The 19,835-nt window shown below is 39.7% G+C and overlaps 1 protein-coding gene across 1 annotated transcript in view; it reads left to right on the top strand.

The window, feature by feature from the left end:
* Window positions 1–508: 508 nt before the first annotated feature.
* Window positions 509–19,835, top strand: part of USP38 (ubiquitin specific peptidase 38) — a 29,938-nt gene continuing 10,611 nt past the window's right edge. Inside the window, exons 1-7 of the mRNA XM_077860911.1 lie at window positions 509–1,218; window positions 3,534–3,669; window positions 9,487–9,616; window positions 10,822–10,923; window positions 14,572–14,730; window positions 16,590–16,783; window positions 18,762–18,855. Coding sequence (XP_077717037.1) covers window positions 537–1,218; window positions 3,534–3,669; window positions 9,487–9,616; window positions 10,822–10,923; window positions 14,572–14,730; window positions 16,590–16,783; window positions 18,762–18,855 — 1,497 coding nt within the window. The 5' untranslated portion in view covers window positions 509–536. The remainder of the gene's footprint in view (window positions 1,219–3,533; window positions 3,670–9,486; window positions 9,617–10,821; window positions 10,924–14,571; window positions 14,731–16,589; window positions 16,784–18,761; window positions 18,856–19,835) is intronic.

Here is a 19,835-nt window from a genome sequence, read left to right as displayed (position 1 = left end):
GCGGGGCGGGGGCGGGGGCGGGGGGGACCCCGGGAGGAGGAGCGCGGAGGGAGGAGGCGGGCCGGGGGCCGGGGGCCGGGGGCCGGGGGCCGGGCTCTCGAGGGGCCTCCGTCCCTCACTTCCGGGTCGCGGACGTCTGGATCCGGGTCACGGGCGTCCGCCCGCCCGTCGTCTCCCGGGCTGACCCGGCCGCTTCGGTGACAGCGGCTGGTGACTCGGCGCGAGGCTGGTTGGGTCCTGCGGCCGCTGCGCTCGGCGGCCCCGTCCGCCCGCGACGCCGGGCGCGTCCTCCGCCTGCTGCGCGCTCGGGCCCGGCCGGCCGCCGCCGGGGTCCTCCTGGGCGTGCCGTCGGCGCCGATGCTGAGGGGGGCGCGGGCGCGGGGCGGCGGCGGAGCCCCAGGTCGCCGGGCCCCGCCGGCCGCTCGATGCGGCTGCTGAGGCGGCGGCGGCGGTGCTCCGTCCCGCTGCCGCCGCGCTCCGGCCGCGCCTACGCCTGCGCCTGCGCCGCCGCCCCCGGGCCCCCGCGCCCCGCGACCATGGACAAGATCCTGGAGGGGCTGGTGAGCTCCTCGCACCCGCTGCCCCTGAAGCGCGTGATCGTGCGCAAGGTGGTGGAGTCGGCCGAGCTGTGGCTGGACGGCGCGCAGTGCGAGGCCATGTTCGGGCTGACCACGCGGCTCATCCTGGAGGGCCCCGACCCGTTCCGCCGGCAGGTGGGCCGCCAGGTGCTGGAGGCCTACGCGCGCTACCACCGGCCGGAGTTCGAGGCCTTCTTCAGCCGGCCGTTCGTGCAGGGGCTGCTGCGGCAGGGCTACGGCTCGCTGGGCGGGCAGGACGTGGCCATCCTGGACTACATCCACAACGGCCTGCGGCTGCTCAGGAGCTGCCCGTCGGTGCTGGACCTGTTCGGCCTGCTGCGGCTCGAGGTGCCGCGGATGCTGTGCGAGCGGCCGGGGCCGCCGCTGTGCGCGCGCCTCAGCGACCTGCTGGGCGACTTCGCGCAGTGCATCCCGCGGGGGCAGCCGGCCGTCGCCTTCTGCCAGCAGCTGGTGCGGACCATGGGCCACTTCCAGTGCGCGTCCACGCAGGAGCGGGAGCTGCGCGAGTACGTGTCCCAGGTGACGCGGGTGGGCGGCCTGCTGCAGAGCATCTGGAAGGCCGAGCCCAGCGCGCTGCTGCCCTCCCTGCAGGAGGTCTTCGCCAGCCTCTCGGCCACAGGTAGGCGCCGTCACGGGCTGCACGTGGGGCTGCCCGGCCGGGGCCTTGGGGAGCGCGGGGTTAGGGCCCTCACCCCGTCGGGGCGGCCCGAGGCCTTGGGGAGCACGGATGTTAGCGCCCTCACCCCGTTGGGCTGCCCCGAAGCTCCTTAGGGAACATGGTGTTAGCGCCCTCACCCCATCCGGGCGCCCGTGGCCTTGGGGATCACGATGTTAGCGCCCTCACCCTGTCGGGCGCCCAGTGCAGCTTAGGGAGCACAGATGTTAGCGCCGTCACCCTGTCGGCCGCTCTGAAGCACCTTAGGGAGCACGGTGTTAGCACCCTCACCCCGTCGGCCGCCCCGAAGCACCTTAGGGAGCACGGATGTTAGGGCCCTCACCCCGTCGGGCGCCCAGTGCGCCTTAGGGAGCACGGATGTTAGGGCCCTCATCCCGTCGGCCGCCCTGAAGCACCTTAGGGAGCACGAATGTTAGGGCCCTCACCCCGTTGGGCGCCCAGTGCACCTTAGGGAGCACGGATGTTAGGGCCCTCACCCCGTTGGGCGCCCAGTGCACCTTAGGGAGCACGGATGTTAGGGCCCTCACCCCGTTGGGCGCCCAGTGCACCTTAGGGAGCACGGATGTTAGGGCCCTCACCCCGTCGGGCACCCGGTGCGCCTTAGGGAGCACGGTGTTAGCACCCTCACCCCGTCGGCCGCCCTGAAGCACCTTAGGGAGCACGGATGTTAGGGCCCTCACCCCGTTGGGCGCCCAGTGCACCTTAGGGAGCACGGATGTTAGGGCCCTCACCCCGTTGGGCGCCCAGTGCACCTTAGGGAGCACGGATGTTAGCACCCTCATCCCGTCGGCCGCCCTGAAGCACCTTAGGGAGCACGGATGTTAGGGCCCTCACCCCGTTGGGCGCCCAGTGCACCTTAGGGAGCACGGATGTTAGGGCCCTCACCCCGTTGGGCGCCCAGTGCACCTTAGGGAGCACGGATGTTAGCACCATCATCCCGTCGGCCGCCCTGAAGCACCTTAGGGAGCACGGATGTTAGGGCCCTCACCCCGTTGGGCGCCCAGTGCACCTTAGGGAGCACGGATGTTAGGGCCCTCACCCCGTTGGGCGCCCAGTGCACCTTAGGGAGCACGGATGTTAGCACCATCATCCCGTCGGCCGCCCTGAAGCACCTTAGGGAGCACGGTGTTACCACCCTCACCCCGTCGGGCGCCCGGTGCGCCTTAGGGAGCACGGATGTTAGCACCGTCACCCCGTCCGCGGCCCGCAGCCGCGAGCTCCGGCAGCAGTAAGCGGCCTGGTGCCGCGCAGCAGAGCGCGTAGGCCCCGAGCACCCGGGCCGCCCTTCCGCCCTCCGCCGCCAGGGGCGGGGGCGGGGGTGGGTGACGCGGGGTGCAGGGGGGACACGGGCGGGGGTGACGGGGCGGTGACGGCTGGGGTACGACCTGGCCCGGCGGCCGCCCCTTGGGATGTGCGGAGGACTCCGACCTGCACTCCGGTGCCTGTTGGACCCTGAGCTGTGGGCGTGGAGGCGGGGAAACGCCCAGAGCTGCGCCTGCTGGGCCTGGTGACCGTTGTCCGTGGCTGTTTGGAGCTAGATCTGCGAAGGCGGGTCCTGACCTTGGGAGCCAGAAGTAGGGCTGGGGGCAAGCGCCATGCGTTCTGCTGCACCCAGTGTGTGTAGGAAGATCCACCAGCCGTGTGTCCTCACATCTGACGGGGTTTTAAATTGTGATTTTTCTTGTGTTCCCTGTGTTGCTCGAACTGTTAGATTCCCCCAGAACTTTTTCAGCAGTGGCAGTAAAGGTGCTTGCCTTGAATTTGCTTGATGATTATATAGTTTAAGAAAAGTTCCCTCAAAATTCACCTTAATTTCTACTTCTTTCAGAGATTTTTGAGGGAGCCTTAGAGCCATGTGCTGCTAAAGTAATTACTAGTCATCAGTTACTATGGAAGGTCTGAAGTCGGGGATTTATAGGATACCTTGAATGTGCTTTCTGACTGCTGACTTACAAATGAGTATTTTAACACAACAGTGACTTAATATTAAATAATGCAAGAAAATAAAGTCGTTTATGGACTAAATACAGTGAGAGTGAACAACAGCTTTTATATTCCAGCAGTGCTCTCTATAATGAGCCATCATTGCTACCCACCCTTCAACTCATTTCTGCAGTTTAACGTTGCTTGTATGTTAGAGTCTACCCAACTGTTGCTGCAAGTACATTTTTTTTCTTTTTGTAAATTATTGTTTCTTTCTAAATAATTCACTTGAACTTTCTTGCCATATTCCTTTTTGTTTTTAATTTAAAAAACAGATACATCATTTGAACCTTCTGTAGCACTGGCAAGCCTCGTGCAGCATATTCCTCTTCAGATGATTACGGTTCTCATCAGGAGCCTAACTACAGATCCAAATGTAAAAGATGCAAGCATGACCCAAGCTCTTTGCAGGTACTTCTTCATGACACTATAGATGGTTTTGTAGATTTGGGAGGAGGAGCTATGTTGCAGTATTTTGTGGGTAATGAAAAACTTAGTTGTTTAAAACTGAAATCATAGAATCAAATACATATTCTCCAAATTAATGAGAATGAATTATTTGCCTTACTATATAGGTTTGGCAGGCATCCTAGTAATTCAAAGTCCATTTTTAGTTCAGCTTTTTTCAATTCAAAAATATACATATGTATACACTTACTGTACAGTAAGGAGTTGGTTGGATTATCAATATATTTAATTTCCTTAGTCATTATGGTTTCTTGCAACTTGTTTTCTTCTGTCGAGGTTTTTTGTTTTTTTAAGCTAAGTACATACTTTTACTTTCTCTTTCAACCAGAATCCCTGGATAATAAATTCTGCCTTTGTTTAAAATATGCTTTTTCTTCCTTGTTTTTCAGTAGATGATTTGGTAAGATACAGAATTCTAATTTGGTAGTCATTTTCTCTTAGCATTTTGAAAATAATACCGCATTGCCTTCTGGCATTTATTGTTGCTGATATAGAGTCTGCTGTCAATCCAACTGTCATTACTTTGGGAGTAGTTAGGCTTTTCTGGTAATATTTATGTCTCTCCTTGATGTTTTTCAGTTAATTGTTATATTTCTGGGCATAAACTTAATATTATTTATCATTCTCAGCATTTTCATGGTTTTTTTTTTTTTTTTAATTCATTTGTTCATTTATTCAAAATCTATTTACGGGGGATCCCTGGGTGGCTCAGTGGTTTAGCGCCTGCCTTTGGCCCAGGGTGTGACACCGGAGTCCCGGGATCGAGTCCCACATCGGGCTCCCTGCATGGGGCCTGCTTCTCCCTCTGCCGGTGTCTCTACCTATCTCATGAATAAATAAAATCTTTAAAAAACAAACAAACAAATAAATAAATAAATAAATAAATAAATAAATGCAAATGAACAATGAAAACTTTACATAAAGACTTGGAAATTTAACCACATAAGAATTGATAAAATGATAAGAATACAGGGAAAAGGAAAAATAAAACGATAGGCTATATGAAGAAAATCCTAACAACATGGTGTCACAGGATTTCTAGAATTTTAGAACTATGAATACAAAGATATCAAGAAGATGAAAACAAAAATACAGATCACTAAATACGACAAGAAGGTCGCCATACATTGAAAAGTAACAGAGATAGAGGCCATACAGCAGGAACAGCATTTATATAGATTTTTCTCCAATATATAAAGCATGTTCACATATCTGTGGAAGTCAGAATGAGCAAAAAGAAATTGAAAGTAATAGTTACAGCTAAATTGATTCAGTAAATTTAAGAGCACAAGGAAAAAAGGAAAGCTAGAAGGGTCTTTTTAAATACTAGACAAAACAGAGGAAAAGGTGAAAAAAATCCAAGTCAGGCAGAGAGAGACGCAGGCTCCATGCAGGGAACCCGACGTGGGACTCGATCCTGGAACTCCGGGGTCACACCCTGAGCCGAAGACAGATGCTCAACCACTGAGCCACCCAGGTGTCCCTGTTCATTTACTTTTAATTTTAAGAAACACTCATATCAGGGCACCTGGGTGGTTGAGCCTCCAGCTCAGGTGTGATCTCAGGGTTGTGAGTTCAAGCCCCACATTGGGCTCCATTCTGGGTGTGGAGTCTACGAAGGAAGGAAGGAAGGAAGGGAGGGAGGGAGGGAGGGAGGGAGGGAAGAAAGAAAAGAGAAGAGAGAAGAGAAGAGAAGAAAAAAAAGAAAGAGAGAGAGAGAGAGAGAGAGAGAAAGAAAGAAAGAAAGAAAGAAAGAAAGAAAGAAAGAAAGAAAGAAAGACCCATAGTTTAGACCCATAGTTTAGCTGGAGTATTTATTCTTATATTGCAAATGTAATCAAACAGGATAATGTTTGTTTTTATCATACTCCCACCTTCTACTTCACCATAATATATATTTCCTTACACATAGCACTTACATGCTTGAACTGTTATTTTTTGTAATTCAAAAAATGCAAATACCATATCAGCAACAGGTAAGTAACGTTAAAGTATGAAATTGGCCAGATGCAACTGAAATAACAAGGAATGGGGTACACAAGCACCTTCTAAAAGAGAAAACTGATCCTTAACTCCAGTTTTCTTCTTGCCACAAAGAAATTTGAATTCAGTATTGTTTCTTTTTTCAAAAGAAGCCTATAATCCAGTTTTTTATGTAAAATTTTCCAATTTGTAAAACAGTGGAACAAGGTAAACTTGAGGCTAGATCTAGTCATGAAGGTATCATCTAAATGTGAAAATTGGTTTTATTCTCTACAAGTTAAGAATAAATCTATTATTTTGTCTCCTTTATAATATTGCCAATTTTAATGTTAAGATTTTCTTTTTTTTTTTTAATTTTTTTTTTCTTTCTTATTTTATGATAGTCACAGAGAGAGAGAGAGAGAGAGAGAGGCAGAGACACAGGCAGAGGGAGAAGCAGGCTCCATGCACCGGGAGCCCGACGTGGGATTCGATCCCGGGTCTCCAGGATCGTGCCCTGGGCCAAAGGCAGGCGCCAAACCGCTGCGCCACCCAGGGATCCCCAATGTTAAGATTTTCAAGTTGCATTCTGTTTTTTCGTTCTAGAAAGAAATGGTTTCATTAACTCAACAAATTTGAACTCCTTCTCAGTGCCAAGCCCTGTAGCCCTGTGCAAGTACTGGGGATCCAAAGATTAAAGATTAAAAAGGAAAAAAAAAAAAAAAAAAAAAAGATCATTGCCCTTAAGCTCCTGGTCTAATAGAGGAAAGAAAATTTCAAAGTGCATAAATTATAACTAGTTAAATGTCTTTTAAATACTAAGAAATTAACACAATATATCAAGGTTAAGTTCTGTGAAATTTCATGTAGTGACCAATACGTGGTGGACAATATTAATGTAGTTAACTATAAAATAACTCATCTTACAATGCCTGTGCCTGAAAGGATTTGGATATGTGCAAGTTAAATCAAATTGAAGCAGAACTGGAATATAATTAAAGAGAAGCTAAAAGCATAACATTTATATGCCAGCAGAGCTTAGTGCAAACACCAGTACTGCTGTTTATTAATTGTGTAACTGTTGACAAATTTCCTAACTTTTCTTACCAATTTGAAAGCAGAAATTGTAACTACTGTTATGTTTTCAGCACTTAACGAAGTAGTTGTTATATAATGGGCACTCAAATATTTGTCCAGTGAACAGCTTCTAAGGCATGTTACTTCTGACTTAAAGTTTTTTTAGGATGATCAGGAGATTGAGTACATTTGGGATAAGGTAAAGGGTAAAGGCTTATGAGATGGGAAGCTAGAAATGAGGAGGAGAGGAAAAAGCTGATGGGTGATTAGGTATCATGAAGAAACATAGCCAAGTGGAATTTTCTACTCTGCTCTTAGACCTATGGCCCTGTGTTCTACAGGGTATAGTTTCTTTCTACACTGGTGGTATCATTCCCGTAGGAGCAGAGCCCACAGAGCCAAGGAGATGTGCTTACATATACTCCTTCTCTGAACCACATCTTTTTTTGTATCCATATTTGTACTCAAAATATATGCAGCATTGGGACGCCTGGGTGGCTCAGTGGTTGGGTGCCTGCCCCTGGCTTGGCGTGATCCGGGGTCTCGGGATCGAGTCCCATGTTGGGCTCCCTGCATGGAGCCTGCTTCTCCCTCTGCCTGTGTCTCTGCCTTTCTCTCTCTGTGTCTCTCATGAATAAATAAATAAAATAAAATCTTTAAAAAAAAATGCAGTATGTCCTAACATGATTTTTTTTTTAAACAAGAACAATTTTTAAAAGTCTTACTGGCACTTTTTTTTTCCTTTAATTGAATAGTATCTCAGATCTTTCTGTGTTAGATCCGCACAGATAGATTCATAAAGATCCAACTCATCCTTTAAAATTCTACATAATGTTCCATAGTATATTTAGCCCTTATTTTTTTTTTAAGACTTCATTTATTTTTTCATGAGAGACACAGAGAGAGGCAAAGACATAGTGAGAGCAAGCTCCCCATGAGGAGCCTGATGGGGAGCTCAATCCCAGGACCCCAGGATCACAACCTGAGCCAAAGGGAGATGCTCAACCACTGAGCCACTCAGATGTCCCTAGCCATTCCCTTATTGATAGGAATTTAGATTGTTTGCATTTTTCCAAATCCTAAAGATAGTGCTACAGTGAACTTATTCATACACAAATGCAAGTGTCTCTCTACTCCACATATGTAGAGTGTCTACAAACTTTTATGAAAATCAGCTTAAGAACAGTTGGAATATGTGGAACAGCTGTCAGAGACTATTTTGATGATTTATAACCGAAATTATTTGAAGAAGGCACCCAGAAAAACAAGAAGGGAAATAAAATATGTGTGGGGAACACTGGGAACATACAGATAACTTGTAGTTAACATGCATTTGGACTTTGAGCCTCTCTTAGTATCTGATGGAACATGTAATCTTAAGAGCAGAAGCTTTAAAAAAGATAACACTCCAGTGTTAATATAGTTATAATCATTGTGAAAATAACTATATCAGTTTTGAAGTCAGTTTTTTTAACATGTTAGTTGCGCTTTTGGTCATATGTTTTTGTACTTAGTATTTATGATTGACATTTTCTCCAATTATCTATTTATTGTCACATTGATATTTGGTAGAAAAGAGGTATTCATAATGAGTATTTCCAGTGTCCTATATTAACTCATGTAGTCTTCAAATCAGCCATGTAAAATAAACATGTTTATTTATAATCTACAGATGAGGATACTGAGACACAGAGGTTAAGTAACTTACATAGGTATTAGGGACCCCAACTAAAAAATGGTAAGTTGAGATTTTGAAACCAGATCACTCTTGATTTTAAAACCTTTTTCCCCCCTACTACTATTTTCTTATGTAATCCCCAAACTTGGATTATTGGATCAAGTAATACGAACATTTGACCCAAATACTTTCCAAAAGTGTTGTACCACTCTTCATTGTGATTGATATTTAACATTGAGGACAGGCTCCATCAGACTTCATATTACTTTGTTTTTATTTCTATTAAACTGTGTTGATACTCAAGAAGAACACTCACTAATTCAATATGAGGCCATTTAGAGTATTTATAAATCAAGTGCCCCTTGATCTATATAAAGCATCCTTTTTTGTCTTGGTGTAGTAGGATATTGAAAGGGAGAAAAGACCTATTTCACAATTCAAAATACAGTCTTTTTTAACAGTGCATTTCATATTTAGACTGCAGTCACCATTTTGTTTCTAATAGCTATATTTGAACTGCCCTTTTTAGAGTAAATTTGCCTGATGAATTCTAGATACCACTATGTAGCATCAAATTAAAACCGCATTTAGGGATCCCTGGGTGGCGCAGCAGTTTGGCGCCTGCCTTTGGCCCAGGGCGCGATCCTGGAGACCCGGGATCGAATCCCACATCGGGCTCCCGGTGCACGGAGTCTGCTTCTCCCTCTGCCTGTGTCTTTGCCTCTCTCTCTCTCTGTAACTATCATAAATAAATAAAAAAAAATTAAAAAAAATAAAACCGCATTTATGGGGAATGACAACTTTATCGGAAATTCTGTTTCTTGTAATATCTTATGTAAGAAAGTATCGGCTTACAAGATTGGAAACTCTTTGAGTACAAGCATCTGTTATACTCAGTTCTGTATCTTGAACAGGGCTTTTCCTCAAGCAAGCTCAGTAAAGATGGAGTCACAGAGAGTGGTTCTCTACTATAACTTGTTATTCCCCACTAAAAAATGTTGAAAATATTTTCAAGACTGATAGTTTTGGTTTTCAATTTTCAGAATGATTGACTGGCTTTCCTGGCCCTTGGCTCAGCATGTGGATACGTGGGTGATTGCACTCCTAAAAGGACTGGCAGCTGTCCAGAAGTTTACTATTTTGATAGATGTTACTTTACTGAAAATAGAACTGGTAAGTGGGAGTATAAAAATCTCTTAGAATGAATGGTCTTAATCTTTTTATCTTTGGGTAGTCCCCTAATAAAGCATCTAATGTTGAATATATTCTTGGTTTTGAATAATAATTTTAAAATAGAATTTTAAAATGGTATTTAGTGTCAGTAATTAAAATAATTTTGCTATTTTTTAGTATCTAATATGAAAACATATCCCTCCCATTACCTCTTAAATCCAACTAATCAAGGTTTTACCACCATTTTTCTACCAAAACGGTCTTTGACACCAGAGCTTTCCAGTGTTGCTGAACTCCGGAGTTATTTCGCAGGCCTCCTCTCATTTGACCTATCAGCAGCATTTGACACAGTTGATCAATGCCTCTTGAAACACTTGCCTCACTTACTTTTTGTCCTACTTCTCTTGGTTTTTTTCCTAGTTCCCTGGCACCTTAGTCTCTCTTAGCGGATCTTTCTAACTTTAGAGAGCTTTAGAGTTTCATTTTTGAGCCATTTTCTACTCAAGCCATACTCACAGCATATGTGTCCACTTCTTTAAATAAGTTTCTAAGTTAATGACTGCCAGGTATATATTTCTTATTCATTATTTGCCCATGAACTCCATATTCTGTTCTCTTAGATATCTGCCAGGCTTACTTTTATTTCCTTCCATTTTTTTATAGTCAGATGTCACCTTTTATATGACACGTGTTTTGAATACCCTAATTAATAGCAGACCCCTTTGCTACTCAGCAGTGCCTTTTCTTTGTACCCTGTTTTCATAGTACTTCTCTCCATATTGCTTTTTATTGTCTACCAACCCTGGAGACAGTAAGTCCTATCAAGTCAGAGATTTTTTTTTTAATCCGCTTCTATTCTCTGCCCAGAACAATGCCAAGTAATAGTAGGTTCTCAATCAGTGTTAAGTGAATCAAATGAAGTGTGGGCCAATGAACAATCACTTTGTAAGCAAGGTTTGATGGGTTCTTATTTGATAAAGGGGTTTTGAGAGTTGTTTAGGCCACTTGATCTCTCATGTTGTTATTCCCCAACTTTCTTTCCCAAAGTTTAATAACATGTTATGATAAAACTTTTCAGTAAGTTAGTCACATAATCCGTGACTTCAGATAGTCACATAATATTTTTGGTCCAAGGAAAGTAATCACTGATTGGATTTATGTTTCCCCTACAAACTCTTAAGGTGGATGTCTTGTCTTTTTTGAAGGTTTTTAATCGACTTTGGTTTCCTCTTGTGAGACCTGGTGCTCTTGCAGTTCTTTCTCACATGCTGCTCAGTTTTCAGCATTCTCCAGAGGCGTTTCATCTGGTAAGTTAGGGCACAAGCTTTCTACCCTGAAAACCTTTGTTAAAATTTTAGTTTAATATGGAGTCACATTTGTATATAGTGAAAAGATTTTAGGTTAGTCCTGAATCTCTTTTCTTATAACTTTATGATTTCTTAGAAAACTGAGGTGATAGGGTTTCCCTCCAAAGAGTATATTTTCAGAATATTTTGAGTCTCCCAAAACTGTTCCGCTTGCAACCACTCAGCAATTGAAAGTTATTGCTCTACATGAGATATGTCACATGTTAGCATCACTGATGGTTATCTGTTGCACATGTGAACAATGTAGAAGAAAAATGCTTTAGAATTTCAGAAACGTGGAAATAGCAAGTAGTTTTATTTAAAGAAAAATGCTTTAGAATTTCAGAAACGTGGAAATAGCAAGTAGTTTTTATAGCCCCAGTATTAATGCTTCATCTGTCCCAACTCATAGCCTACAAATCCTGTTGATTCCACCTTTATTTTTTTTTATTCCACCTTTAAAATATATCCAGAATCCTACCACTTTTAATGAGCTACATCACTGATTTTGATTTGATTTGATTTCAGTTCTTTTATCATTCATTACAAGCAGAAATGACAAAATGTTATTTTGAGAATCTGCCCATTTATCTATCTCGTGCATCACAGGAAAGCAGTTCTTTATGTCATTATTTGCTTCCTCCAGGGTCTGATCCTCAGTTTTATAGGACTAGAACCTCATTATCAGTACACCCACGATATAAATATCTTGGGAATGCTGACCCTATACAAGCAAATTCAAGGGAGATTGATGAAGAAGGGCTGAATTCTAGTTGTTGATTATTAGCCAGAAATATAACTAGTTTCAAAAACCATATATATACGTAGGCTCCTCAGTGCCTCACTGCCACTGAAGGAAAGTCTGCAGTCTTTGTAGAAAGTAATCCTTGTCAACAAGTAATTATATATTGTCACTTAGAATGGAGTATTCTGAGAATTTCTACCGTTAATTGCATAATTGGTGATCTTGACCATTAGCCAGTAATATCTGTTACACAGAACTCAAAACTTGAGCTGAGATAGCACGTGTAGCAGCCACGTCTAATGAGGTAAATAAAGAACATCAGTTATTTGTGTCTGTCTTCAGGCACAATCATGTATAGGCCATTTGAGAAAAGGTTCATAATCAGAATTTCTAGGAAGGAGATTCTCTAATATAACTTACTCATCCATTCTAATGTTTATTGTTCTTCATACTGAGGACATTTCTTAATCTCTGATTAGTCATTTGTCTGATTAGAGTCATTTACTCTAAATCTCTTTCTTTGCTCACAGTTTTTTAAAAGAAGATATCTCCATATGTTATATTGTTTTTTTTTTCTGAAAAAGTTAAAATAAAAATGGTTGACTTTGAAATATTTTATCTTATTGAAATATTGATATGAAATCATTTATTTAAGGATTAGTTAGATCTGAAATTGAAAATTGTCATCTGGTTTAGTAAATTCTAAAAACTAAAATCTAATCATTGCCTACGTACTATGCATAGCCTGACTGGCTACTCAACTAAATGAACGTGGGCATCTAGTACTGCACTGGTCACGCGGTAGTTAAGTCAACAATAACTCTCACTCAGTGAAGGACTCAGGCTTAGACGTTGTTAAGTATGAGCAGTAATCTGGAATCACCAACATCGTTATTCATTATATGCTTACAGCATTTTAGAGCAAATCAAGATTGATGTTACAGTGAGTGTTATTACAGACAAAATCGCTTTTCATATGCTTTTTATAAGTGGAAAGAAATTTATTTTAAACAAAGAAAAATATCAAAGTTTCTAATAAGTTATACACATTTTCTCAAATAGTAACTTAAGTTTAATGAGTATTACAGGAATGTCTACAAATATTTAGATTTGCTTTTTCAAAAAAAAAAAAAGAAACTTTTCAAACATTTAGAAGGTAATTATAGCCTGCTTGGACATAATATCTATATATCCATGAAGAACTTAGTGTTATTTCTATGTCAGTGTTAATTTTGACCACATGAGATACAGTACTAGACAACTCTATTATTACCTAATGCAAAGACCGAATCTATGCTAAGGAAGCTTTTGGAAGATTTTGAATTGTCAATTAAGTAATCATTTTTAAAAATTATTTTCTCTTCTCTTCTATTTCTCTTTTTAGCAAGAAGGGTGTCTGGTAAATATGGCTTTATGGGCAAAATTATAATTCAGCTTTGCTTAGAAATGGAAAGATGAAAGCAGTAGGGTGAACTGATTAGGAATCGATGGTTTCATGATCAAATTAATACCTTTGATAGAGGTAAGATTAAAGAAGGTAGTGCAGAATCTAAAATGTGACTTTAAGGCCTAGAATCAGAGCAAAATAGCAGTGTTAATTTAAGAATATGATTGTTCTTTCTAGGAGGAAGGAAAGGGAGTTGATTGTGATGTTTCTATAATTGTTGTTATTGCCGTTTGGTGATAAGACCATAGAGTAATAACTTCATTTTTATCACAAGTTAGCAACCAAAAATAAATGTTCTACAAATAGAACATAATATTATAATTGCAGGCCTTTTACATATGAAGTATAAATGTATATTATTAGATTATGATTAATGGTTAGTGGGAACAAGGATACCACTGTATTAATGGCATGAACCAATTCTGCAAAACAGAGTTTATCTTGTTAATCTCTTGAATTTGTGATGACTCTGCATTGACTTTAGTCTAATTTTTTTTTTAAGATTTTATTTATTTATTCATGAGAGACAGAGAGAGAGGCAGAGACACAGGCAGAGGGAGAAGCAGGCTCACTGCGGGGAGCCCGATGTGTAGGACTCAATCCCAGGACCCTGGGATCACCACCTAAGCCAAAACACTCAACTACTGAGCCCACCCAGACGTCCCAACTTTAATCTAATTTTATAATGAAGGGACACTGTTGTGCTTATTATCAGTACTAAGTTTTCTGCATGATTTTGAACAATGAGCATTTTAGATTTCCCTTTTATTTTTAACTCCAGTTTCTTAAAAATAATAGAAATTTCTGATTCCCTTTGTTTTTAGAACCATCTCTCTTTGGAGGGGGGGAATTGGAATCATTAGTAAGGATAACCACACTAACATAAGACATCTTCCCTATAATTCTCAAAAAGAACGTGATCCTATAGTCTGAGCTGTAATTTTAGTTACTTTAGTTACTTTCTTGAAGTGGACTTTAATGTGCAAAGTATGTAGTTTCTTTTCAAGTGAAAAATCTAAAACTCACACTAGATGGAGCTCTTAAGCTAAATCTAGGTTTATCTTTTTAAAAGTTTGTTCCTGTTGAACAATCTGATATAATAGTCCTAACATTTTTCAACTTAAATCATTTTTTAGAGTGGCAGAAATGACTAAGACTTCTATTTTGCATCTTAGTTTGTGTTCTAGATGGAGTGTAAGGATGAGGAGAGAGGAGGAATTAAAATTTTATATGACATTGAAATCGACTTACTATGATATCCTAGAAATTTTAACTCCTAACTCTTTTAGAAAAAGACTGTGACTAAACATACAGAAAGGTACTGGCTGATCATGTAACATTTGCATTCCATTTGTAGGCTAGAGAATTTGTTGCCAATTTGTATACATTGAGAAATGTTTGTCTTTTTTCTCTTCAGATTGTTCCTCACGTAGTTAATTTGGTTCACTCCTTCAAAAGTGATGGTCTGCCTTCCAGTACAGCCTTCTTAGTGCAGTTAACAGAATTGATACACTGTATGATGTATCATTATTCTGGATTTCCAGATCTCTATGAACCTATTTTGGAAGCAATAAAGGTATGATGATAGTTGGACCAGTATCTCTACAGCCACGGACCATGATGTGATGAATGTAATGAAACATTTCTATACCTAGGTGTTCAATTTACTATTCTATGCTAATATGCTTGTTATTTGAAAAATTTAATTGGAATCATGATTCATTAATGTTTAGGGAGTAATCTCTTACTTGCTATAACCTAAATTATTAACCATATTTCTTAAGTTCTACAGTGCCATCAGTTATAAGGCATATCTTCAGATTTATAACAGCTTGTGGGGAAATATGTTTAAAAAGAAATGCTACATTAAGTGAATACATACATCACCATCGTATCCCAGTATCAGAAGTGTTAAAATATTTAGGAACATCTTAGAATCAAGAAAAGGCAGTTTAATAAAATACTTGACTTTGTTTCCTTACCGGTTTCTATTCCATTTTTGCTATAGACTGTTCATGAATTTCCATATTTTGTAGAATCTTGAGTTCTTTGTGAACTTACCCTGTTTTTCAACTTTATATAGATATTAGATCTAAGAAGCACTGGTTCTGTTTGTCTCAAAGGATGGATCACAACATACACACTTTTCTCTTAAACTTACTGAGTAATCAAGGTGTCACAAAAGAATTGGAGAATTTGCCTCAGGCAAACCTAATCAGAAGTTATTAGAAATCAGTTCTATTAATAGTGTTCCTTTTTGAGATCTGAAAAAGTCTCATTATCTTTATTACTACTTATGTATCTGAAATGAATACAGAGCTTATTCTTTTTTCTATATAGCTAGCTAAATTAAACTGATTTTGGTCGAACCCAAAACACAAGACTGTTGAACAATTAATGTATACCACTAGTATGACACTTTGATACTTCAGAAGTGAATGGTTTTATGTATAGGAGCTTTTTATCATGGATTTAATAGTAATGTTAATCTCTTCCTACAGTCCATAGATGAAACTTCTTGCTGTTAATTGCCATTTTTCAGTGCTTTACATCCTGAGAATTCTGGTAATGAAATAGGCTCAGAATAAGCAGGGTTTTCACTCTCAATCCAAGGGCAACACACTTCTATTGGTTGTCAACAAAAACAAGAAAAATAAGAGATTAAAATTCCTTCAGAAAATGCTTTTCTAAGGTCTAAGTACCAGATGGTAATAGCAGTCTAAAAAAAAAGGCTTAACAATGTTACTTTCATTATTCTCCATTCATGCTTGAAATCACTTAGATTTAAAATTGTATTTCAAATGTCACAGAGCAGATAAAAGAATCTGTGTCTTCTAATAATTTTCTATATTGTTAAACACAAGATTGAGTTTTATTTTTCGAAGTTAAAGCTATTTTTGTACTTAGGTGCTTTCATTTTTCATCCTCTGATTACTTTGAGCTTTTTTTTCCTAAGGGTTAATGTTGAGTAAATATTAGTAGTGAATGAAGAGGAAATTTTTTTACTTTCACTTGAAAATTTGAAAGCAAATTATTTAAGTTAATCAATTGTGTGATAATTTAAGTCCTTATTCTACTGCCTTTGAGTAACTGCACTGCAGTACACTCTCTGATCTCAAAGATTTATTTTGAAACGTTTTACTGGCAAATTGGAAACAAATAGCTCAAATGTAACTTGAATTCCTGGTTCTTGAATATTTCTCAACTTGATAAACTCTACTTTTAGGGCACATTTATTTTTTAGGAGATAATTATTTTTGCCATGTAATATAATGTAACTTTTCTGATGACTGGTCAAGTACTAGGGATGATTCCAAAACTAAGTAGAAGAAAAGAAAGGTTAAATGTCAGTGGAAGAATCTTCTTTATGTTGTTAATTTAATTAAAAAAATAGTTTATATTTTTTAACCTATTTCTCCTCTTGATGATGTACAGGATTTCCCTAAGCCCAGTGAAGAGAAGATTAAATTGATTCTCAATCAAAGTGCCTGGACTTCTCAGTCCAATTCTTTGGCCTCTTGCTTGTCTAGACTTTCTGGAAAATCTGAAACGGGGAAAACTGGTCTTATTAATCTAGGAAATACATGTTATATGAACAGTGTTATACAAGCATTATTTATGGCTACAGAGTAAGTTTAAATTTGAACCTTTTTTTTTTTAACTGTAGAGATTGATGCATACTGATGAAATATAACCTGGTGAGATTGTCTTCACATTAATTTTTTATTAATATAGAAATAATATTTTTATATAATTGTCTTATTCAGAAATAAAAGTGCTTAGGAACTATTAAGATGTTAACTTATATAAATTCTACTTCTTATATATATTATATATATAATATATGTATAATATATATATATTTGCATTGAGAATCTTTTTTAATTATTCTGGCTTGATATTTATCAAAAAGTGAATTTATTTGAAAGAATTTAAGTGTCCTCAAGTACTAATTTATTATTTTATAAGAGTATTTTTTTTTACCTATATATCTTTTAAGGGATTTATGTTTAGTTTTTTCTACTTGTAGATATTTTACTGTTTATCAGATTAATAACTTCTTTGTTACTTTTAAAGAAGCTTAAGCTCTATTTCCCACCACCAAGTTGACAGATACTGAACAAATATATAAACATATATATTTTTTTGTCCTCTTACATATTTACTTTCAAATTCATTTTCTTTTGCAACTTAGCAAATATAAACTCAGAGGTTGTTAGCTATGTGAGTGTTGTCTGTAAAAGTACAAAATAATGATAAAGTTTTTCTAAAGGTAGAAACATTTTTGGATTTTTCTCTTCAATGCCAATAGAGTATTTATAGAATTTGACCAAAAATCATTACAAATTGAATTCTGTGCCTTTGTAAGTTTTTATGCCTACTTAGAGGAATCATAAACTAAAAGATGAAGAGTTAGACTTATTTTATTTTCTGGACCCAAAATATGCTATCAACACTAAGGTGGTTTTTTTTGTTTGGCTTAGTGGCTTTTTGTTTGTTTATATTTGAGATTTTTTTTTTAAGGTTGTTTTTTACCCTTTTTTTTTTTTTTTTTAAGGTTTTATCCATCCACTCATGAGAGAGAAAGAGAGGCAGAGACACAGGCCGAGGGAGAAGCAGGCTCCATGCAGGGAGCCCGACACAGGACTCGATCCCGGGTCTCCAGGATCATGTCCTGGGCCAAAGGCAGTGCTAAACCACTGAGCCACCCAGGCTGCCCCTATATTTGAGATTTTTAATTTTTTTTAAATGTGTACACTTAGATACAAGTAATACTAAGCATGAAACTAAATTCAAATCTATATTTCACCACCAGAGGTCATCTAGTTCAGCTATCTCATTTTACAGATGATAGTGAAAGAAGAGACCAAAGCAATTGTAACTAGCAACAGCAATTCAAAGAACCACCTTATTGGGATCCCTGGGTGGTGCAGCGGTTTGGCGCCTGCCTTTGGCCCAGGGCGCGATCCTGGTGACCCGGGATCGAGTCCCACATCGGGCTCCCGGTGCATGGAGCCTGCTTCTCCCTCTGCCTGTGTCTCTGCCTCTCTCTCTCTCTGGGACTATCATAAATGAATAAAAATTTTAAAAAATAAAAATTTAAAAAAGAACCATCTTATTGATTAAGCCAATGATACTATCTAAGAATAGGCACACAGCATATTTTATTTCTTTGGTAATATGCGAATTCTTTGTGGTTTAAAAAAATAAATTAAAAAAAATAAATTTAGAAGTATATAAAATAAAAACTCAGACATAAAATTGTTTTTTTAATCAGACATTTCCATTCCTAAAAGTAACTTGTTAACAGTTTTGTGTGCATTATTTCAGATCATTCCTTTATAGTTATAAGATTTTATCTAAGGATGCCTGGGTGGCTCAGTACTTGAGCATCTGCCTTTGGCTCAGGTCATGATCCCAGGGTCCGGGGATTGAGTCCCACATCAGGCTCCCTGTGGGGAGCCTGCTTCCCCTTCTGTGTCTTTGCTTCTCTGTGTCTCTCATGAATAAATAAATAAAATCTTTAAAACAATAAAATGAAGTGAAAAATGTACGTGTATATGTATGTATTTACATGTATACAAAAATCACTATGCTTTTTTTCAGTTTCAGGAGACAAGTATTATCTTTAAATCTAAATGGGTGCAATTCATTAATGAAAAAATTACAGCATCTTTTTGCCTTTTTGGCTCATACACAGGTGAGTGAATAGTATGTACATGTTAACTTCATGGACACTACTGTTTAAACTTCACATTATACCAAACTTGGTGAATCTGTTTTAAATAATTATATTTGACACAGTACAACAGATTCACTTAGATATACTAAAGAGATCCTGCCTAAGATCAGGATATGTTCTAAGTTTTTATTTCTTCCTCCTGTTTTCCATTCTTGTAGATGAACATTATGCTAACTGTTTGTTCTAATTATAGATGAAATCTGACTTTCTATCCAATAAATAAGCTTCTTCATGAAGAAGTCTTTAATAGTTTATAAATATGAAATTGATAGATTTTTCACAGTAATAAATAATTTTGTGGCACATTGGCTTCTTTTTTTTTCCTGTTTCTAATATAAACACCCTCTCTTTATGACCAAAATTTTAAGATCTAGAATTTAATGGATAAACAACTTTATATTTTCTAGGGCTTAAAATTTTATGATGATCTTTTATGTCCATAAATTCATCCAAGGAAATGAATTTCTGCTACTGGCAAGAAAGTCACACATAGTAAACATTCATTCAAGAGACATTTATTGAGAAACACAATATGGAGTCTGATAAGTATTCAAAGGGGAGAGGAATCCTTATGCTCAAGGAACTCTAAGTTTTGAGCAATACATATGAATAATATATATATCATTTATAAATAATATATACTGTTTTCAGCTTTTCTGATTGTCTTACATTTACAGAGTTCTAAAGTTCAGAAAAGGTAGTTTTAGGATTGGTGGGATTGAGTTGATAAGAATGCCTTGTTTCCTGTCTATGAGCTGTGAAATAGATCAAGTATAACTTCTTAAGTGGAAGAAAACTAAACTAACATATGAGTGATGGCCTATGAGTAGTAATATACTCAAAGAGATTAATTTTATTATTCTCTTTCTGAGGGAAATGTGTTCACAAAATAAACACCTCAGGACCAAGGGAGATGAAATCTCTTCCCTCCTACTGGC

The sequence above is a fragment of the Canis aureus genome, chromosome 20 (genome assembly GCF_053574225.1).
Source record: "Canis aureus isolate CA01 chromosome 20, VMU_Caureus_v.1.0, whole genome shotgun sequence".
Classification (NCBI taxonomy): Eukaryota; Metazoa; Chordata; class Mammalia; order Carnivora; family Canidae; genus Canis; species Canis aureus.
The sequence above is the reverse complement of the archived record's forward strand: the minus strand, read 5'-3'. Positions and strand labels throughout refer to the sequence as shown.